The sequence below is a fragment of the Cryptomeria japonica genome, chromosome 11, assembly GCF_030272615.1.
Source record: "Cryptomeria japonica chromosome 11, Sugi_1.0, whole genome shotgun sequence".
NCBI lineage: Eukaryota > Viridiplantae > Streptophyta > Pinopsida > Cupressales > Cupressaceae > Cryptomeria > Cryptomeria japonica.
Window position 1 is genome coordinate 491,039,773 of NC_081415.1, and position 21,488 is coordinate 491,061,260.

The 21,488-nt window shown below is 35.2% G+C and overlaps 1 protein-coding gene across 1 annotated transcript; it reads left to right on the forward strand.

Annotated features, from left to right (window-relative positions):
- Positions 1-12,196: 12,196 nt before the first annotated feature.
- LOC131068287 (salt tolerance receptor-like cytoplasmic kinase 1) lies at positions 12,197-13,967 on the forward strand. Its single transcript, XM_058003455.2, has 2 exons — positions 12,197-12,814; positions 13,211-13,967. The coding sequence occupies exons 1-2, from the start codon at positions 12,484-12,486 to the stop codon at positions 13,813-13,815; spliced, it is 936 nt and encodes a 311-aa protein (XP_057859438.2). The 5' UTR covers positions 12,197-12,483; the 3' UTR covers positions 13,816-13,967.
- The last annotated feature ends 7,521 nt before the right edge of the window (positions 13,968-21,488 follow it).

Below are 21,488 nucleotides of genomic sequence, written 5' to 3' on the forward strand. Positions count from 1 at the left end.
TCCTATTATACCTACTCAGACCCCACAATCAAACTTGATGTTCTCAATGCCTTTGCATAACATTGCTCCCTTTTCATCCTCACTACTGAATCTTCCAGGACAAGCTCAATCTGGGTCCTCTGTTGTACCAATCCCTTTTGCCTTGCCCCCCAGATATCCCATCACAAAACAATACATCCTATCCCTAGTCAATTTCAGGAATCAGGCAGATGCTACTCAAATGGCCCGAGAAAAGTGTACATAGAAGAGGAAGAACAAGGATTCTCTCAAGATTGTCGAGCCGCATTTTGAAATAATTTATGATGAGGCTCATCGATCCATCATGTTTGCCACAAAAAATGACTCATACAATCAAGTCGGAGGGTCAAATGCAACCTGAATACTATACTGTTCACGTTGTGGTATCAATCTGAGTCAGGCTTGTGCCCAGGACAAGGTAAAATTTGTAGAAGAAACACAAAAGGTAGTATCTACAGATTTCCTGAAGGCCTCTCATCATCTAGAAAAGAAGGAAATAGAATTCAAGAATGTAAAGATAACCCTGGAACTCCTAAAGACTAAGGAGAAGGCAAAAGATATAGAGATTGCTAAATTATCCAAGGATGTTGCCAAGATGACAAAAAAACTGCAAGAGAAGACTCTGATTCTATCCCAGCAAGGCCAAGATGAAAGAGCTAAGTTTTAGGAACAAATTGATAACCTAACAAACTCAGTTCCATTCTGTTGAGAAGGAAAAAGAAAAATTCAAAGGATTAGGAGATCGCCCAGCTCAAAAAGAACCTCGCAAACACAACATGCTTGCAAAATGAGCTTAACATTATCGTGTCTAAAAGGAACGTTTTCTAGACTGAATTGAGAAAACATCAAGTATTATTGGGCATGTGCACAAAGATGGTGGTCAGAAAAGTGGACACCACCCAATAAAAACTTGGAAAAATAGGAAGCGCGTACGCGGTTTTAAAATTTCAAATTCTCGCGTATGCACTTAGGTTTGTTCTTCCCGAGCCTAGAAAAGGTAGCGCATACGTGCTATGTTTAGGAAACTGAGTGCGTACGCACTACACCTAGGAAAATTAGTGCGTATGCACTGCTTATAGGAAAATGAGCATGTACGCACTAATAATCCTAGTAAAACCATGTACGCAGTGCCTAATAAATTTTTTTTTTTTAAAAAACTGGGTCCTCATTTACCCAAAAAGCGCATTTTTTACTTTGTTTTTTTCCCATTTTCTAACCTAAACTGCAAACAGGGTGCTAAATTTGTCCTCCAGGCTATGGATCAAGGTTAGTTTTTGTTTATTTTTGTCTTTCTTTTTGGTTTATGCAATTTGTTTTACATTTTGAATTTAATTTCATTAATTTTGATTAGGTTTTTTCATTTTTTGTTTCAAAAACCAGATTCTTCTAATCCAGAACAAGAACAACCAAATGCACCTCCTGAAAACCCACAAGAACAACCAAATGTACCTCCTAAAAACATACAAGAACAACCCCCAATTCCTCCTTTTGACCGCACAGCCGAAACACAGGAAGAATTAATTAATCAGTTAGGACAAAATACATCCAAAATCAATAGACTGATTGTAAAATTGAAAACTTTTGAACTTGACCATCATCAATCCCTCGCCACTAGCCTAGAAACATTAGCTAGTGGTGACATAGCTATTTCCATAGAAATTACCAAATGGGGAAGCTTTAGGGATAGGTATCGTCAATTCTATGCCAATGGGTTATCATACGATGGAGTTAAAAACAAAAATATTTCTAAACAACAAATATGTGCCCTTTTTGTTGACTCCAAAACTGGCTAGTCATTACCTCCTAATGCAAAGAGGTTTCCCATACATTGGTGTACCAATGTGCAGATGAAGAATCTTTTTTGGCAAAGGTGGTGGATGGTCTTTGACGATCCACCTTGTAATAATTATGAGGTACCATTATATTTTTTGAGAAAAATATATTGTGAGTTTGTGCTCAATGTGCGCCCAAATTATTTTGACATGAGAGAGTTTCATGGTAGAGGTGGTGGCTCTGCCCAAGATAGACCTAGAGCCCGTAGGAAATTAGCCGTGGAGAGTTGCTACCCCCTAGCACCCAAACCCAAGGTGCATCAGGCTGTCCCATTAGAGTTGAAAGAGTCGATGGAGCTATAGACTCTTCAAGTGGCCACAACATTGACTAGTGCCATCATCCAGCATGGGACATCATTAGCACACCCTATTGTGTTGGATGATGAGCCGTTAGAGGGTGACAGAGAGCCCATCGAGCATATGTGTGTCATTTTCTCGGGGATATGCTTGGGGATAGATGATGCAGCCGGTGCAAATGGATACTCATATCCTCTATGCACGATTTGTGATTGTAGATGTCACGCTCACATGGTTGAGGATGTCGCATTGACAGATGAGTTGATGGACATGGTGTTTGCCCATGAGCCATAGACACAGGTGTGTTGATTTGAATTCATAACATTTTATTTATCGATCACTTTAATTTTGTAATTACATAAATGAATTTTCATTTATACATCGATTTAAATTAAGATAAATAATATGTATTTCAGGATGCAGCAACACCTCCCCCAGTAACCACAGCTGCAACTTCGACGCCTGAGGTATAAATTTTGTAACATGTTAAAATAGAATAGTACACTTTGAATTCAAAAAAATACAAGATATACTAACTATCTTTAATGCTTGGTCCAATTCTGGTTTGTAGGTGTTGACAGGGGACGAAATGTCCCAGAATGATGACATCACACTCTCAGTGATTGATTTTGGCCTACAAGGCTATACGGTATGATATTTTGTACAACTCTTTTTATGTATTGTTTTGATGGAATATGCAAGTCATTTCATTTTAGATTTTTAAAATTATGTTTAATTTATTATCTGTACTAATATCTCATGTTAATTTTATGTTTTTAGGGTACCCCCTCTGTGTCTAGGGCTCGTCCTAATAAAAAGATTCCTTGAAGACATCAAAACATGTGAAGAAGGTAATTGAACACATTTTTAGTTGTACAATTGTTTGAAAATGTTGAAATCAAGTATTAGTTGGGGTTTGTAGATTGATTAGTGTTTTTTGTCTATTTTACATGTACAATGGCCATTGAGCTTTATGGATATGTTGAATGCACCTGATTCACCCGCGGATCAAGAGAGGGCGGAGGTATGTATCTCTACTTTATTTTCTTGATTTCATGATTATATGCATGCGTACATGTGAACTTGTGATATATTATAATCTTATAATTTTTTCATACAGGAAATATCCATACCTATTTTGTCAATGGTGAACCCTCCTCCTTGCACTGGAGAAGCATCTCAAGATCTGGTACACTTTTGTTTGATATGTAAAATTAATTGTTTTCAACCTTCAATACTTATCATTATATTAATTGTATTTAATCTTTGTACATTTTTGTATAGGTAATAGCGTCTATTTCTACATCAATGGTGAGCAATCCTCAGTCCATTGGAGAACCATCTCAGGCACAAGTACGTCATTGTTCTCTATATTATAGCTTTTAAGTGTTTTTGATATATTTATGTTAGTACATTGTATTAATTGTACATTTAATCTACAATAGACTCCTTCACGGTATGACCATAATGTGGATCAATTTAAGTATGTCTTCAAGAAAACTCCTAAGAGTGACAAGGAGAGGAGAGTGAAGACATTAGCTCCTAGATCAGCTGAGGAGGTAATCTACATTTCAATTGCAAAGGAATTAAAGTTAAATGCATAGTTATGATGTTAATTGTGAACTATTTTCTACAAAAGAATTATAACTTGGCTTTTGAATTGTGGTTTTGCACCCATCTACAGAGCCACGTACTGCACCAAAGAGGCTTGATTTTGATAATCCACCAGAAGTTTAGGATCATATAGTGTTAGTTTTGGTCATAGAATGACCAATACATGTAGATATATTCTACATTTTTATTGTATATCGATTTGGACATGGCATATGCCACATTTTTGTAATACTTGTATTGACTTGGCAGACATGCTTTTTTTTATATATATAAATATCGATATTCGATCCAATAAATGTGTAATGAGTTCATTATTTTGTATTCGTTGTATTTTGTGGTTGTCCTTTTATAAATTTAAATGAATATTTGCATATGTAATCAACAATATGAATATAAACAACAAAAATATATGATATAAAGCATTGCAATCGTGGAATATGATTTGATAAAATTTCTAAAATGTTGAATTAACCCTACAAAACTCATTGTATTCAGTTCATTATTATGTATTTGTTGTATTTGGTGGCTGCCCTTTTATAAATTTAAATGAATATTTACATATGTAATTAACAATATGAATATAAACAACAAAAATTGACAATATGAATTTAAACAACAATGTGTTTGGTGCGTGAGCACCCTCACACTCGCAATGGTCAAATTTTGTTCCTCGTGTGCACAAATCGACGTCACGAGCATGTCCAGGTGGGTAGGTTTATGCTAGGCATGCCCCTGTCATGCATCCCAAAGCACCAGAACGTTGAGAGTCATACCCTACCGATGGGATCTCTCAAGTGCCTTGAGTCCAAAAAAATAATCAAAATTTGACGGACTATTTCTTCCAATCCACGACACATACGGTCGATCTGTTTGATCCCATGGGGTCACGTGAGGATCCTCTACAATGGCCTATCTCAGTTTTTGACGACTCAGAGCCATTTTCAATTAGTAGCATTTTTTCGCCTGCTCAAAAAACCGTCAGTTGCTTGCAAGGAAAAGTTGCAAGATTGGCTAGAATTGATTTTGTTCCTCGTGTGCACAAACCAACATCGCGAGTGTGTCTGGGTGGGCATGTTTACACTAGGCATGCCCCTATTGTGCATCCCAAATCACCAGAATGTCGAGAGTCATACCCTACCAGTGAGATCTCTCAAGTGCCCCGAGTCCAAAAAATTGTCAAAATTTGACGAACCGTTTCTTCCAATCCACAACACATACAATCAATCTGTTTGATCCTGTGGGGTCGCGTGAGGCTCCTCTACAATGGCCTATCTCAGTTTTTGATGACTCAAAGCCATTTTCAATTAGTAGCATTTTTTTGCCTGCTCAAAAAACTGTCAGTTGCTTGCAGGAAAAGTTGCAAGATTGGCTAGAATTGATTATGTTCCTCGTGTGCACAAATCAACTTCGCGAGTGCATCTGAGTGGGCATGTTTACACTAGGCATGCCCCTATCATGCATCCCAAAGCACCAGAACATCAAGAGTCATACACTATCGGTGAGATCTCTCAAGTGCCCTGAGTCCAAAAAATTGTCAAAATTTGACAAACTATTTCTTCCAATCCATGACACATACGGTCGATCTGTTTGATCCCGTGGGGTTACGTGAGGCTCCTCTATAATGGCCTATCTCATTTTTCGATGAATCAGAGCCATTTTCAATTAGTAGCATTTTTTCGCCTGCTCAAAAAATCGTCAGTTGCTTGCAAGGAAAAGTTGCAAGATTGGCTAGAATTGATTATGTTCCTTGTGTGCACAAACCAACATCGCAAGCGCATCTGAGTGGGCATGTTTACGCTAGGCATGCCCCTTTTGTGCATCCCAAAGCACCAGAACGTCAAGAGTCATACCCTACCGATGCAATGTAGAAGTTGCTTGACAACTTTTTTGACAATTTTTTTGACAACAATGACAATTTTTGCTCAAATTGTATCTAGTCTCAATCTATCACCCCTATGACCCGATAATGACTCAAATAATTATCCATGATTATACAACAATCAAAAATGCTCATGAGTGACCAGGGACACATCACATATACTCAAAACATAGTCACAAAACATTGACACACAAAATAGTCACAAAACATTGTCACATATTATTCAAAAATTTGCCTCTAAATATGGTCAAATCAACTCTTGGCTCTTTGAATATACAAAAAATTGTCTTACAAATAATCTCATGGGCTTTTATACAGAATTTGGCATTACAATATATGCAATTCAGCTCATCGCCATTCTAATATACAAATCATCTCATGGGCTTTTATACAAAATTTGGCATTACAATATGTGTGATTCAGCTCATCGCCATTTTAATATACAAAATTTGGCATGTACATATGTACAAATCAGCTCATTGCCACTTAAATATACAAAATTATGCCCCTAAACATGTAAAAATCAGCTCATGGGCATTTATATATACAAAAAATGAATATAGAACAATTCGTCGACGATTTATACAAAATTCTCAAAATCAATTATGTGAGCCTTCAGGATCGGCTCTAACCCGTATTGTGTCAAGTATTACCTTGTGGTCAGATTCACGAACTTTCCATAAAATCTTGTTATGAGGTCTACCATGATACTTCATCAAATAAATATTTGTTGCAACAAGAAGGTTAGAGAAATGAAGAATATGTCTGTGTGTTTCAAAGTCCTCGAACAACCAAACATCAGAATTCTTGATAGGGTATCTCCGAAGCCATGTTCCTATCACGACAACAAACCCTATTGGGTACTCAATACCCTCTCCGTCAATGATTGTGGTTGTCAATTTTATTTTAGGCTCAACATAATGACACAAATAGTAATATGTTCCTTCTTCATTGTTCTCTTCTACAACAACTGCATACACATGACCTGCATTTTATAAAGTGTTAATTAATACCAAAAATAAAGTATGATGTGCAACAAAATGAACCAAAAAGAATACTTGCAAAAAAAATTAACTCAAAAAATCACTTGAATCCACTAGGTCAGATACATGGTCGAAATCCACTGATGTCTCCATCTGGCTCAATTGTAGTGCTTTGGGAATTTGATATGAATCAATGGGAACCAACAGTCTACAAGACATTTTGTCAACCCACTCTTGTGATTCACATTCTTCCCACAAACAATACATGCATGAAGAGCAAAAACATACCATCTGTCTTGTATAAATTACCAGTGAACTTGAATTTGAACTCATAAATGAGTGCATGTCACTCGATCCTGCAACTGTACAACAATCTAGATAGTTTTCAATGTTAGATTCAGTAATCAACCAAAAATATCTACGAACCAATGACGTACCTGGATTACTTGGACCCATTGTAGACTTACACCATTGCACAATTGTTTTTGCATCTACCAACTTAGCACCACCTTCGTACTTCAATTATTCCCTGGCTAGGGCTCTTTTCACACATGCTCCTGCACCATCATGCTCTCCCTTACCATGTCCAACCTCAGTGAAATTCCAAAAATGTTGTACACCGCTTGTCACATGCATCCTTGTCAGCCAATAAAACATCCTTGCAATCTTGAATTGTGTGGTGCAATTATCTGACCATATTAAGTGTCGGTTGTATCGTATGTTCCTTTCCCTTAAACTATCATAGAAAACTTTAAAGCATCCTTGTACAAACTCCGATGAATGAGTACGATCATCACTTATGTAGAAGTGATACTCTCTTACAACCTTTCTATCCTCCTCTGTGCTATCATCTGCATGCATGAATGCTATGTGTACAAAAATAGAAACTTGTGTAGAGTGATAATACATGGATTGCACTTCATTTTCAGGTTGTAGTGTATAATTTTCAGCGAAACCAACAATAGAGACAATGGTGCCAAGAGGAAATATGTCCTTACACAACTTGAATTGCTCATCTCACCATCGAGCTCTATGTGTATGCATTATGTACTCATAAACTAGTTTCTCTTGAAACATTTTCATAAATTGAGCTACACATATATCATTTTTCACTAGCTCACATCTCTTCAAATCTTTTCCATCTTTAACTCCATATGTGACTGTCTTGTATTTTCCAAAAGAAACTAGTTTCGTATCAATTTCATGTGTGCTCTCCAAATGTATGCACCTTGGTAAACATTGCAAACCACCACATATAGCACAAGAACCTTCCAAACAAGGCATCTTATAATAAATGCAACCATCATGTCTATTACATAACACACTTGAAATAAATTCTCTTGCCGACTTAGGAGGTGCTTGTATATTACATTCCTGCAAAACATCGTTAGTGTGCAAAGTAGAACAAATATGACGAAAAATATCATAATACATGGAAAATTAAATATGCATCCTACAACAACACGTGGTGCGTACATGATTAATCTTAATATAAAAAGGTTTTGCCATTTCAAAAAATCTTTGAGAAATTTTTATTTGAGGAAACTTTTGAATGAATCTTTCATAAAATTTAGTTTGAGTCATATCCAAATAGTGTTTCACATGTGGCTCATTATTTTTAGACCCAATCCACCTTCTAACAACATCTCTTTGGTTGGGTGATACTCTTGTGTTGTCATGCCGAAAATTTTCAATTAATGTTTTTAGTGCATCTACAACAACCTTGTCTTTGTGTGGTAGTCTACCCGAAAATGCCCAAAGAGAATTATTGTTAGGTTCCTCTATTAGTTCTCGCCTCTTTAATGCTTTACTTAATGTTGTTCTACTAACGCTCAATGACTTACTTGTTTTGCTTATCAAATGATCTTTTTTTATTTTCTTGCTCATTATGGTTGATGTAATGACACGTCGAGTAGCATTAGAATCTTTACTATGTGATTTTGAACCAATAGATTGATATGCATCAAATAGATTTCTAACAATAGTTCTTTCACTGTTACTTTTAGATTATCTTAGGCCTAGAATTTTTATTGTCTCTCTAAAATTCAAATTTTTAATCATTTGAACAATTAATTGACATCTTGTGGTTTGATTTAAGTTTTTAAAATAGTTTTTCCATATTCTTTTAACCATTCTACTACAAGTTCATTCATTCATTTTATTGGGCATTGAATTCAATATATTCTCATCAATGTCAATTAGAAACTTTGGTTTCCTACGAATGATACTAGGAGGTGTTAACATCGGTGCATTATGTACATTCAATTCATCAAGTAGAGAAGGTGTAATATGTTCATCATTTAATTGATTATTCAATGCGGTATCTTCTTCAATTGCATTAGGTTCAAATGGTAAATTATCAAATGTTTCTTCTTCAATTGCATTAGGTTCAAACGGTAAATTATCAAATATTTCTTCTTCAATTGCATTAGGTACATTATATTTGTTTGGTAAATCGAATTGAGATGTTGAGGTTGACATACCTTCTTCTCCCATTGTTCTTATGTCATGCAATTTCTTCATACACTGCCTTTGTCTTTCCTTTTGAGCCTCTTGTTGTTCCATCGTTCCTCGCTTGTCCTTTCCCATGGTTGAGATCGGTTGACCTAAATAGAATCATATTACATATATATGTAAAGAAAAGTTCAAAAATAAATAAATAACCATAAGTATGCATCTTATCACTATTTTTTGGAATCAAACTATTAAACAATCACAATTTAATCATTTGAAACCATGAAAAAACAAAAAACTAATAAAAACAACAATTCAATCATTTGAAATCATGCAGAAAACAAAAAATTCACTTACTTTTATGTATACAACAATGATAGAAGTGTAGACACAGTTCCAGTGGGGCCTTCAACGACCTCAAAAACTTCTTTTGAGGCCGTTGAGGCTCTTGGGCAACTGAAACTATGTCTATAAACTGCGTACGCACTACTAGGCCATAAAATATTGGCAAGCCCAATGGTATTCTCAGCTGATAAGTAGCGCGTACGCGCTACTAAGCCTAAAAATGTTATCCCAAGGCATTGAATAATGGGAATAGTACCTCGTACGTGCTACTAAGCCTTAAAAAAGTTATGGAAGGGGTATGGAGGAAGGGAGAGAGAGGGAGAGGAGAGAGAGAGAGAGAGAGAGAGAGAGAGAGAGAGAGAGAGAGAGAGAGAGAGAGAGAGAGAGAGAGGAGGGAAGGTAGAGAGAGGTAGAGAGGGAAGGAGGGAGAGGGGGAGAGGGGGAGAGAGAGAGAGAGAGAGAGAGAGAGAGAGAGAGAGAGAGAGAGAGAGAGAGAGGAGAGGGGGAGAGGGAGAGAGAGAGAGAGGAGAGGGGGAGAGGGAGAGGTAGAGGGAGGGAGAGAGGGAGAGAAGAGGGGGGAGGGAAGGTAGAGAGAGAGAGAGAGAGAGAGAGAGAGAGAGAGAGAGAGAGAGAGAGAGAGAGAGAGCGAGAGAGAGAGGGAGAGGGAGAGAGAGAGGGAAGGGGAGAGAGAGAGAGAGAGAGAGAAGAGAGAGAGAGAGGGTGGGAGAGGGAGAGAGAGAGAGAGAGAGAGGGAGAGAGAGGGAGAGAACATGGGGGGAAGGGAGAGGGAGGGAGAGAAGAGAGAGAGAGAGAGAGAGAGAGAGAGAGAGAGAGAGAGAGAGAGAGAGAGAGAGAGTACATGATAAAAATCAAAGAGGAAGTTGCAGATAAGAAATAAATTCACTTACTTCTATAGAAGTGCAGACACAGTTGCAGTGGGGTATGGAGGGAGAGAAGAAGAGAAAGAGGGATGGGGTATGGAGAGAGAGAGAGAGAGAGAGAGAGAGAGAGAGAGAGACCTTGTATGCGTTTGAGAGGGAGAGACGATACACTTACATGTGTATATATATGTTTAATATATTATATGTATATAAACATATTATATATACAATATCATATTATACACATATTATATATTACATATATTATATGAATATACACATATTATACATAGAATATCATATTATACAATAGCGCGTACGCGCTGTTTATAGTAAAGATAGCGCGTACGCACTATTTAAAGGGAAACAAGCACGTACGCGCTTCTTACACTATAAATACCCTTATTTCCTATTTACCATACCACACACGAAGAGCCAACTTCTAAAATCCCAGAGGTTGTTCATTAAGGCGCAATAGGTCCGCTGCTTAATGAACTTCCCATAAGGTTGTTGTCTTGAAAGTAATTTTGGGCATCAACACTTATTTGCCATATTGGTAGTTGGCGCTTGTATATTATTATTGTATTTTTCCGGAAGTATCTATGGTAGAGAATGGATGATACATATGATGATGATGCATCAAGATGGAGTGGTAATATCACAAGACACCCTATATGACCGGTGTCTAGTGTACCTTTATATCTCTGCAATGTGAAAGGGCACCTTTGATTGATTAAGATATTCTTTCTTGACCAATTTGTAAGGATGAGTCTACCACATATAAATCAATTGGTAGGGCCAAAAGTACAAGTAATTTGGAAATAGAAGGAGTAGGTTTGACATCTCCCTCTCAAAGGGAGGGAAATCTAAATGCACTAGAAGAATTAAAGAGACAATTTTGGGTCCCAAAAGCTTATTGTAGCAATATAGGTAGAGTCTTGTTATGATTACATATGCACCACTTTAGAGAATATATGGAGATTGGCGATGATTGAACAATCCCTTTTTCTATGGCTCCTTTGTGTATTGTTGCAAGTGGCATCGTGCAATTCAATGTCTTGGTGCTTGTTGCAACATGAAGGGGTTTGTCTAGTAATACGAATGTTCTATGGATGGATGATGTGGTGGATGCCATCTAAGCTCAATAAGATGATAGAAAGTGTTGGGGGTGGTTTAATGCTTTAAGACTTTGATTTTTTGCATATATTTTTTTAAGATGGTAGTATAATAATATAAGACTATTATAATAAAATAATAAAATATTGTACTTTTTCATTTTCTTGTCTACTTTTATTCTATTTAATATAATTTTAAATAAAATTTAAATAAAAGATTCAAAAATTTTATATAAAATTATGGGAATTTTCTTTTAAAAGATAAGCACCCGTTGAAATTCTCATTACTTTGGGAAAAATATATATAACCTAAAGAATCCATTTTAAAGCTTTTGTTCTCTTCACAAACATAATACAACATGCCCAAAATGATAGGTAGTAAAAGCAAAATGAAAAATTTAGATGCACTTGTATCCCTGGTACAATCATCCAAGTCTTCTATTTTTCTTTCCAACTTTTGACGACCATTACTCTTTTCTGTCTTCTTCCCGCCTTTCCAAATTCCCCCGTGGTCCCCCATGTGAGCCACACCCCAACACAAGTACCTGTGAACGAGATAAATTGAATGTTTCGTATATACGCTTAAAATAGCCCTATCTCATTCATTATTATAACCTTTTTTCTAGGCAATGCTATGGACGCCATTTGAAACGCGTGTAAATTATCCCATTATACAGATGGTTCATATGCGCCGACAATCGTATTATTCCCTTCAATCCTTGGGTAAATTACCAACTTCATCATCGTTGTCATCATCAATTCCAGAACTCTGACTTCGTCTGCCATTGCCATTCATCTTCTCAACAACTTTACAAAACCTTGACTTCTTTGCCATCATTCTGAGCTTCAATTGACGTGGGTTCCACTGCTTATTATAACCTCATTGGAAGTTCAGAGGATCTCATTAGGTAAAGGACTTCTTCAATCCTAATCTGATGCCTGCATTTCACCTGCTCAATTAATAAAGCAGTCCTAAAGGGTCCGCCATGAAAGCTTGGATCAAGAAACTCGTGCCCAAGTGAAGAAATTGTTCAGGAGAAAAGTGGGGGAGTTTTGGTTTGTTCCATGGCATTTAAGCTGCCTTTGTGTTGTCTATTGGTAAGGAGGTACAGTAAAAGGAAAAATGGGGCTGTGAAGAATCTGAGCACAGGGAAGGTGCAGAAGTTTTCATGGGAGGAAATCAAGAAGATTACAAAGAATTTCCGTGTGGTCATTGGTGTGGGGGGATTTAGTACTGTTTACAGAGCAGTTTTGGCAGATCAGAGAGTTTGTGTGGTGAAAGTCCAGATAAGAAAAACAGAGCGCTTAAGGGGGGCTTACAGGCAAGAATTGCATGCCCTGTTGCGAGCTCGTCATGATAATTTGGTGAATTTGATTGGGTACTGCGACGAAAGTGGTAAGAATCTTGTATATTGCAGTAGATTTCTTTAATTCATTAGTTTCTTTGTGCTATCTACTATCATCTTGGATCAAGATTGTGATATGAAATGTTGATAAAAAAAACTTACACAATCAAATCTAGAAACTCATACAGACATACAAATATTTTGTTCATTCAAGTATTGATCTTTATAAACAAACATACTAAAATCGCTTATGAAAGATCAAGAGTCAAAACTTAGAATCCTTTATAGATATTCTCTATGATGAATTAAATTTGGATCTCTGTAATGAAAATCTAATGTTTCAATCAATTAAACTCGACCCTTTGAACTACTCTTAAAGTCTTCAAGCTGATAAATTCCTCATATGTTGGGCTGAGGTTTTTGTATATTGATCTGTGAATTTGCAGAAGCGGGAGTACTGGTTCTTGAGTACGTGAAAAATGGGAACTTGCATGATACCTTGCATGCGGATGATAAGTTTCTTGCATGGCCACGTCGTTTTGGCATAGCATGTCAAATTGCATCGGCCTTACAGTATCTTCACGAGGTTTGTGAGCCTGCTATTCTTCACTGTGACATCAAATCTTCCAACATTCTTCTGGACGAGAATTACAATGCAAAGCTCTGTGACTTTGGGTTCTCTAGAACAGGGGATAATAGTTATTTGACTAAGAGTGGTGTAATGGGTTCCCCTGGTTATATTGATCCTCACTGTTTCAGGAGTGGGATTGTTTGTAAGAAGACTGATGTTTATAGTTTTGGAGTGTTGCTTTTGGAGCTTATCACTGGCATGGAGGCCTTCTGTGGGGAGAAAAGAGAGCTTCTGGCTGTTTTGGCTTCCCCATTTCTGGAGGACCCCAGCAGACTTTGTGAAGTCATTGATTGCAGGTTGAATGGTTGCTATGATCATAAGCAGGCGGCTTCCATGGCCCGTATTGCTGCTCTGTGTATATGTGGGGAGCCTGAATTGAGACCTTCCATGACTGAAGTTGTCAGATTGATGAATGAATGATTTCGAAAAATACAATTGAAGAGGTTTGAGATTTCAGTCTAAGATTCCTGCTCATTTTAGATAGCTAGAATGATTTTGTAAATGAAAACAGATACTTTTTTTCTTTATGTATGAAAAACTTAGATCTATTGATTTGTTGCTTCTGGATTCAATTGTGTGAGTCAATTTTTATCATCAACGTTTGAAATTACATTCTGTGATACCTTATCACGAATGAAACAAAAATCTAAAAAGATTGAAAGATTTTATATGAACTTACTGATTTCTTTGGTTTCACACAGCCGATTTTATACTGTTAAAGTTTGGTTTTTGGTTTTTCCTAAATTAAATCAAAGGAGAGATGAGTAAGAATTGAATAAATGGTGCTTTGGAGACTTGTTCATACACAGTAAAAGGAGGGAAACCTGCCACAACAATGCGTATTCATTATGTCATATCATTGCCTTCTGGAAAACGTAAAAGTGAAAGTGATGTCAGTGTAAGGAGGAGGAATGATTTGCCACTTTACATTAATATCATTTGCTTTAATGATTGCGTAATTTTACATTTTAATTATATGGAATATATAAATATTTATCATGTTTTAGTTGGTGAAAACTGACTTTTGAACTGGTAGCCTTTAAGGATAATTATGATAGGCTTATTTAATAATATTTAAAAAAAAATTTAATTATGAAAAGACTACATCATATTATTTTATTCATTGTGTGAAACATGTTGCATTAATATTGTAAGGCTTTGAACTAGGTGGTCTTTAAGGATCATTATGATAGGCTTATTTGATAATAAATATAATAATTTTTAAATTTATTAAGAAGAGGTACATCATATCATTATATTCATCGTATGAAGCATGTCATATTTAATATTGTGAGGAAAACCATGTCGTATTGATATAGCGTGATGGTTTAAATGTGGTATTGTTTTATTTATCAAGGTTCAAATCTTTTTGTAGTGCTACTATTGACTATTATGTCAAGGATGAGGTCCTCCATTTATGACCTTACCATAGAGTTGATCTTAATGAGTGTGGACTTAAAGTTGTAACTCATATTTTAATTCGATTAAATTTTGGTATCTGAAATTTGTTCGTCTTGTTGTATGTACTTTGAATCTAGCCATGACATGCAATTATTATACATGTGGAAGGAAGCATATTAATCTAGCCATGACAGGCAATTATTATACATGTGGAAGGAAGCATATTAGTGTGCCCTGCTTTGTAGCATTATAGAACTACCCAAATCAACATTTTTCAACATTCAACACATTCTATAATTATAACGAACAAACTATTAAGAATTTAAGGACAATGTAAACTAATATTTATGATGTTTTCTAGTTAGATTTAATTTACATTTTTTTAAAATTCTTTTTAAGTTAATTTTTAATAATTTTTTTACTATATTTTGACTATTTTGAAATGGGTGGCCTTTCACCATTATGTAGTAAAATTTTAATACAAATCTTAAAAATAGATAATTAACTCCAATATTAAGTGAAAATATATCTTTTAATCATTTCATTATATATTTATTTATTATTATTATTAATTATAAATAAACAAAATGTAGGTATATATTTGTGTGTATTGTGTTTTTATTTGCTTATTTATTGAAATAAGGCCATTAATATGTAGTAAACATGTTGCAATCTTTTGAAATTTTCTCATTCATAATTTATTATTGCTTTGTGTCTTAAATGAAGGTCATTATTCATATATTGTGCTTATGGATTCATATATTGTGTGGAAATCTCATATGTCTAAGGTCATTATTTTTTTATAGTAGGCCTATGTTGAATATATAAAGGTAATTCTAAGGGCTATGTATGTATAAAATATCATCTTTGGGTGACTTCCTTCCATGCCTATGTACATTATGCAAGTTGACCCTTTTTTTCATTAAAATTGCCACATGTGGCTTGGGGGAGGGGGGATGGTGGGTAGGAAGAAGCTATGGCAACTTAGGTCTAAGCTTGCTAGATCAAATTCATAGTCTATTTCTATAAAACATGTAAGAAGTGTCTAATCAATTGTAAAACCAAAAAGAACCTTCCACAAGAGAATAGGAAGAAATGAATCCTAGATGTTACAATGAATAAAAGATGCATAATGTACAAGAGGAACCTTGATTAAATCTAGGGAATGTGAAGGATAGAACAATATAGGATTAGGAAAAGTGTTACAATCATATGACTTGAGACATAGAAATTAAATGATCTAAATATATTCTAAGTCTAAGTGCGAATAGATCATATATTTGATTTAGCTAGATAATGCACCCTATTCATAGGGTCATCCCACAATAATGGTTCCCACTTTTTGCCCAAACTTGACATTGAAATCAACATTTAGAACTAAATTTTCACTTTCTAGCACCTATAGCAACTAAACCAATATAAATACGAAGATGATGTGAACTAGTGATTTGTGAGATTTTGTTTTTGGATTCTAAATGTATGATTTAAAAAAAAATGGGATTAAATTATAATTTTTATGTAGTTGTTTATAACTTATTTTTCCATAGTAAACAACTTTTATTAAACGTGACGTCTATGATGTCATGCATAATCTTTTTTATACAAAGGATAAAATTCTATTTCTTTAAGTATAGATGTATAACACCAATATCTAATGCTTGCATTCTATTTCATATTGTTTTGTTTCATATTTTTTTAATTAATTAGTTTTGAAGTCAAACCAGTTAAAATTTAGACATAGGTGTATGAAGTTGCACATAACTTGTTTTGTATGTATCAAAATTTTAAAAAAATTGGAACAAGGAAATCAATACCTAATGCATAGATTTCTTTAGAGTTTTTTTTCACTAATCTACTATTTTACACATATGTAGAATAGAGAACTTGATGTTTGGTGAAAAACCTAATTTCAATAATAAAACTAAAATATATTAAAATTATACAAGTTGTTCGAAAGATCATTTCGATTGTTATGATACTCCAAGTTGGTTTATCAAGTTGATTGTATTCGGACCTTCAACCCAAGCTTTAAAAGTGAAAATTCTAAGGGAAATTATAGAGGGAGGGAGGACGGTCCTATCCACAGACCTTCATTCGAAGGACCTTTGAACAAATGAAATACCTTTGTTCAAAAGAACATGTAAATTAACAATATAAAAATTTATTGGCACCTTCATTCAAAGGTCCAAGAACCTTCATTCGAAGGTCAACCTTCAAACAAAGGTTCTTGCAAAAATAATTACTCTCAACTTGGTATTTTTTTATATAAAGATTAGTATCCTAATATAATGGAGTGAAGTAGATGGATGGATGGGGGAAGGGTGAGAAAATGAAAATAAGGGGAGTAATGGTTATTAAGCAATTTGAAAAGGAGGATGATGCATTATTGGAAAATTCATATGGACATGATAACAAAAAGGGATGGGATGAATGAGATGAGGAGCAAAGTAAAGGATGGGCAAGGGACTTGAGTGAATGATCTAGGTAAGGTAGATAATAGGGTGGACAAAATGTGACAATAGAGATAATATGAGCATGTTTATAGGCTTGAGTAGTTATATTCTACACATGATTCTCATTTTATTAGTTTTCATCATAGTACTTGCCCAAGGTGCCACAGGGATTGTTTTTTATAATTGGATAAATTTATTTCTATTTACTATTTTTAAATTTTTTAAAACTTTTCTGGATATTTTAAATTGTTCTCTCTTTTCTAATATTTGTCGATTTCTTGAAAGATTGGTGCTAATTGGTTAATAATAGAAATTCTTGAGATGAAAAATATTCATGGATTCATCCAGTTCATGTTCTTTAGGAGTAGATAGTTTGTATGCTCTAGATTTGAATTTGGTAGTGGTGACATAGGGACCCAATCACTGTTTCTCAAAATTTATTTTTTATCTCTATCTTGAGTGATGTTCTTATGGTTTTCCAAAGAAAAGGTCTTCAACCTCAAACTCTCTGATTTATATGGGTAAGTGCACCAATATGGTATACAATTTAATCTCCCTTTCTACCTCTCTCTCCCTCCTCCTTAACCCTGTCCTTTTATGAACTCCCTCCTCTTCTCTTCCTCCCCTTACATCTTTATCTCCTTCTTCCATAGGTCTCTCACTCCCTCCATGTCTACCTCTCCATCCATCCCCTCTTACTCCTCTTTGTTTTCTTTTGTCTCTCCTATTCTATCTCCCTCGCCTCTCTAGGTATATCCCTCCCTTTCTTCTCCTCCCACTCTCTATCTCCCCATCCATACATACCCCCATATATATCTCGCTCCCCCACTTTGTTCTCTCTTCCTCTTGTATTCTCTCTCTCTACATTCTAGGTCATCAACTCTCTCTCCCCTCTCTAGGTTACTTACTTCCTTCTTCTCCACCTATCTACGTTTGCATCATGTCTCATTACTCACCTATCTCTCTCCCCCTCTATCTATGGTGTCCTAAGGGGTCATATGGTGTTCTAACACATGTGTGGCCCCTTAGGAACCCAAATGATCCCTAATGACACCATAAGACCCCTTAGGATACCATATGACCTCTAACAACACCATATCACCCCTTAAGACACTATATGACCCTCAGAACACCATATGACCCCTTAGGACACCATATGTACCCTTAGAACACCATATGACCGATTAGGACACCATGTAACCCATTTTAGCATCGTAGTACACGAGATAACCCCTTAGGACATCACGTGACCCCTTAGGACCACACGATGTCCTAAGGGATCATATGGTGTTATAACACATGTCGGCCCCCTTAGGACACCATATGAATGTAAGGAAGTTAAGTAGCAGAACAAATTCCTACACTAATCTTTAGAGGAGGGCAATACAATTTTTTTTACAGATCTTTACAACAGTTATAGAAAATAGAAATAAATATAATAACATTCAAACCATAGCACAATGATTTAAATGGGGAAAACCCTTTCGGGAGAAAAACCCCACACTCCAAAATCCGCCCAATATATTATTCAGCAATCAAAACAGATTAAAATATACTTGAAGAGAAATCTCTTTGCAGGAGTACCACTAATCAGAGATTCAGAGGTAACTCAATATCCATAAGACTCTTACACATAACCTCTATCTCATGCACCTCATATATAGGAGATACAATACAAGAAACCGTCAAATGGTATTACAAAACCATGGGCTAAAACCACCCAATAAGATGTAGTCAACCGTATCTCCCTTCTAGATGCCCTATGATGTGTGTCCCTCCCTTTTATAGCTCATTAATGCGTCTGATGTATTTTATATTTCCTATTCAGGAATACAAACTTCTAGAGGCCATAACTTGAGAAGTGTGTGTCGTATTGATGAACTGTTTGAAGCATCGGAAAGCTCGCGAAGTGTTCTATTGTCTCGTAAACTGCTACACCATTTATGCCCACTTTTTAGGGTATTTTGAGGCCTCTAAAGTCGTCAAAATCAAATTTTAACCTTTCATTAGATCCCTCCAAAATGGAAAATTTAATATCTTCAAAACTAGCTATGATCTTGCGATGTAACTTTACCATAATGCTTATCTAGCCAACCAGAAGCTTCGGGGAGAATTTCACACCATTTCATGCTCAAATAAAAACTTACTATAAATAGTAACCTCATGTAAATGCAAGGTTGAAACACCGTTTTCCCAACAAATATCCCACTTGTCAAACACCTTGCAAGAGCAATGGGAGTATCAACACAATAAATCAAATGCTAGGGGCCATGAGGCCCATAGACTCCGAGCACCATCTGAACTTCTCTGTGCTCACAACCTTAGTTAAAGAATCTGTAATATTCATCAAAGTTTCTACCTTAACTAGCTTCATCCTATAATCTTAGACTATATCTCTGACAAAATGATATTGAACATCAATGTGCATTTTTCGGGCATGAAATGTTGGGTTCTTTTCTAGATAGATCGCACTCTGACTGTCACAATAAACTGTTATGGCTCCTTGTTTTATTCCAATGTTTGAATACAGTCTCTTAAGCCAAGTGGCCTCTTTAAAAGAATATTTATCTGTCATATACTCTGCTTCAGTAGTGGACAAAGAAACCATAGCTTGTCACTTACTCATCCAACTAATTGCACCACCAAATAAAGTAAACACATAAGCACTGGTGGATCTTCTGCTATCAATATCACCTTCCTAGTTTGAATCCACATAACCATGAATATCAAGGGAAATCACATCTCCAACTAAATTACCATGATAACACAAAGAATACTCTAAGGTACCCTTCAAATATCTGAAGACTATTTTGATTGCATCCCAATGAACTCTACCAGGATTGGACATATATCTGGACAAATTTCCCACTGCTTGGGCAATGTCTTGTCTAGTACAGACCATAGCATACATCAAACTTCCAATTGCACTTTGGTAAGGTACTCTTCTCATGTCTTCCATCTCCGATGGGAATGTAGGACAAGCTGCAATAGATAATTTCGTTCCAACTGTAAAAGTAACACACAATGGTCTACAATCCTACATGCTGAACCTCTGTAATATTGAATTCGCATACTTACTCTGGCCTAGCCATAGCTTTCTGTTCACTTTATTTCTTCTAAGTTCCATCCCAAGAATGTGTTTTGTTGCACCAAGATCTTTCATTTCAAATTTAGCAGCGATTTGAGACTTTAGTTCTGAAATCATACCTTTCCCTTTACCAATGAATAACATATCAACATACAATGCAATGTACAGGAAATGATCACCATCAAATTTATAATAAACACAGTGATTTGATTTAGAACACTCAAATTCCAAACTCAACACGGGTTAGTGCGGGATCATGGGGGCCAAAAAGTGGCGATGTGAAAAAAATAGCTTTCTCCACTCGCCTAAAAATGCCAAAATCCATGTTGACTTTTTTCTTGGCCTGGGTGTCAGTACACCTTGGCATGGTAAACACTAAGCAAATTGGATATCAGATATCCAATTTTTATTTGTAATTTTAAATTGAAAAATAAATTATATAATATATAATATAATATAAATATATTATATATTACATATTATATAATATAATAATATATTATTATATTATATAATATATATAATGTAATAATATATTATATAATTATATTATATAATAATATATTATGTTATAATATAATAATATATTATATAATGTGTATTATATAATTATATAATACGTATTATATAATATGATAATATATTATATAATATATAATGTTATTTTAAAATAATTTAAGTATAAAATTGGAACCTGTTTGAAAACCCACAAAACAATTAAGTATAATTTAAGTATTAAGAATATCTCAAAAGCACAAATTTGTCTCAACTTGTTTGAAAACTCGTGATCATCGACAAAAAACAGAATATGTAGACTGTGGACCGTTGGAATCCAAAAAATGGCCCACAAGGCTCTTTTTTATTTACAAAAATCGGATATCCGATTTTAATGTATAAATTTGTGGTCCCAAAACTTTTTCCTGTTGCCGCCTTTTTTTTTTTTTACTGTTGCCACATTAATGGCAATGATAGAAATTGGATATCTGATAAAATCCAATATTTGATTTTATTACTCATATTTTAGAGATATATATATATATATATATATATATATATATATATATATATATATATATATATTATGGGTCATATGGTGTCCTAAGGGGTCGTAGGACACAATATGACCCTTATGGACACCATAGGACCCATAA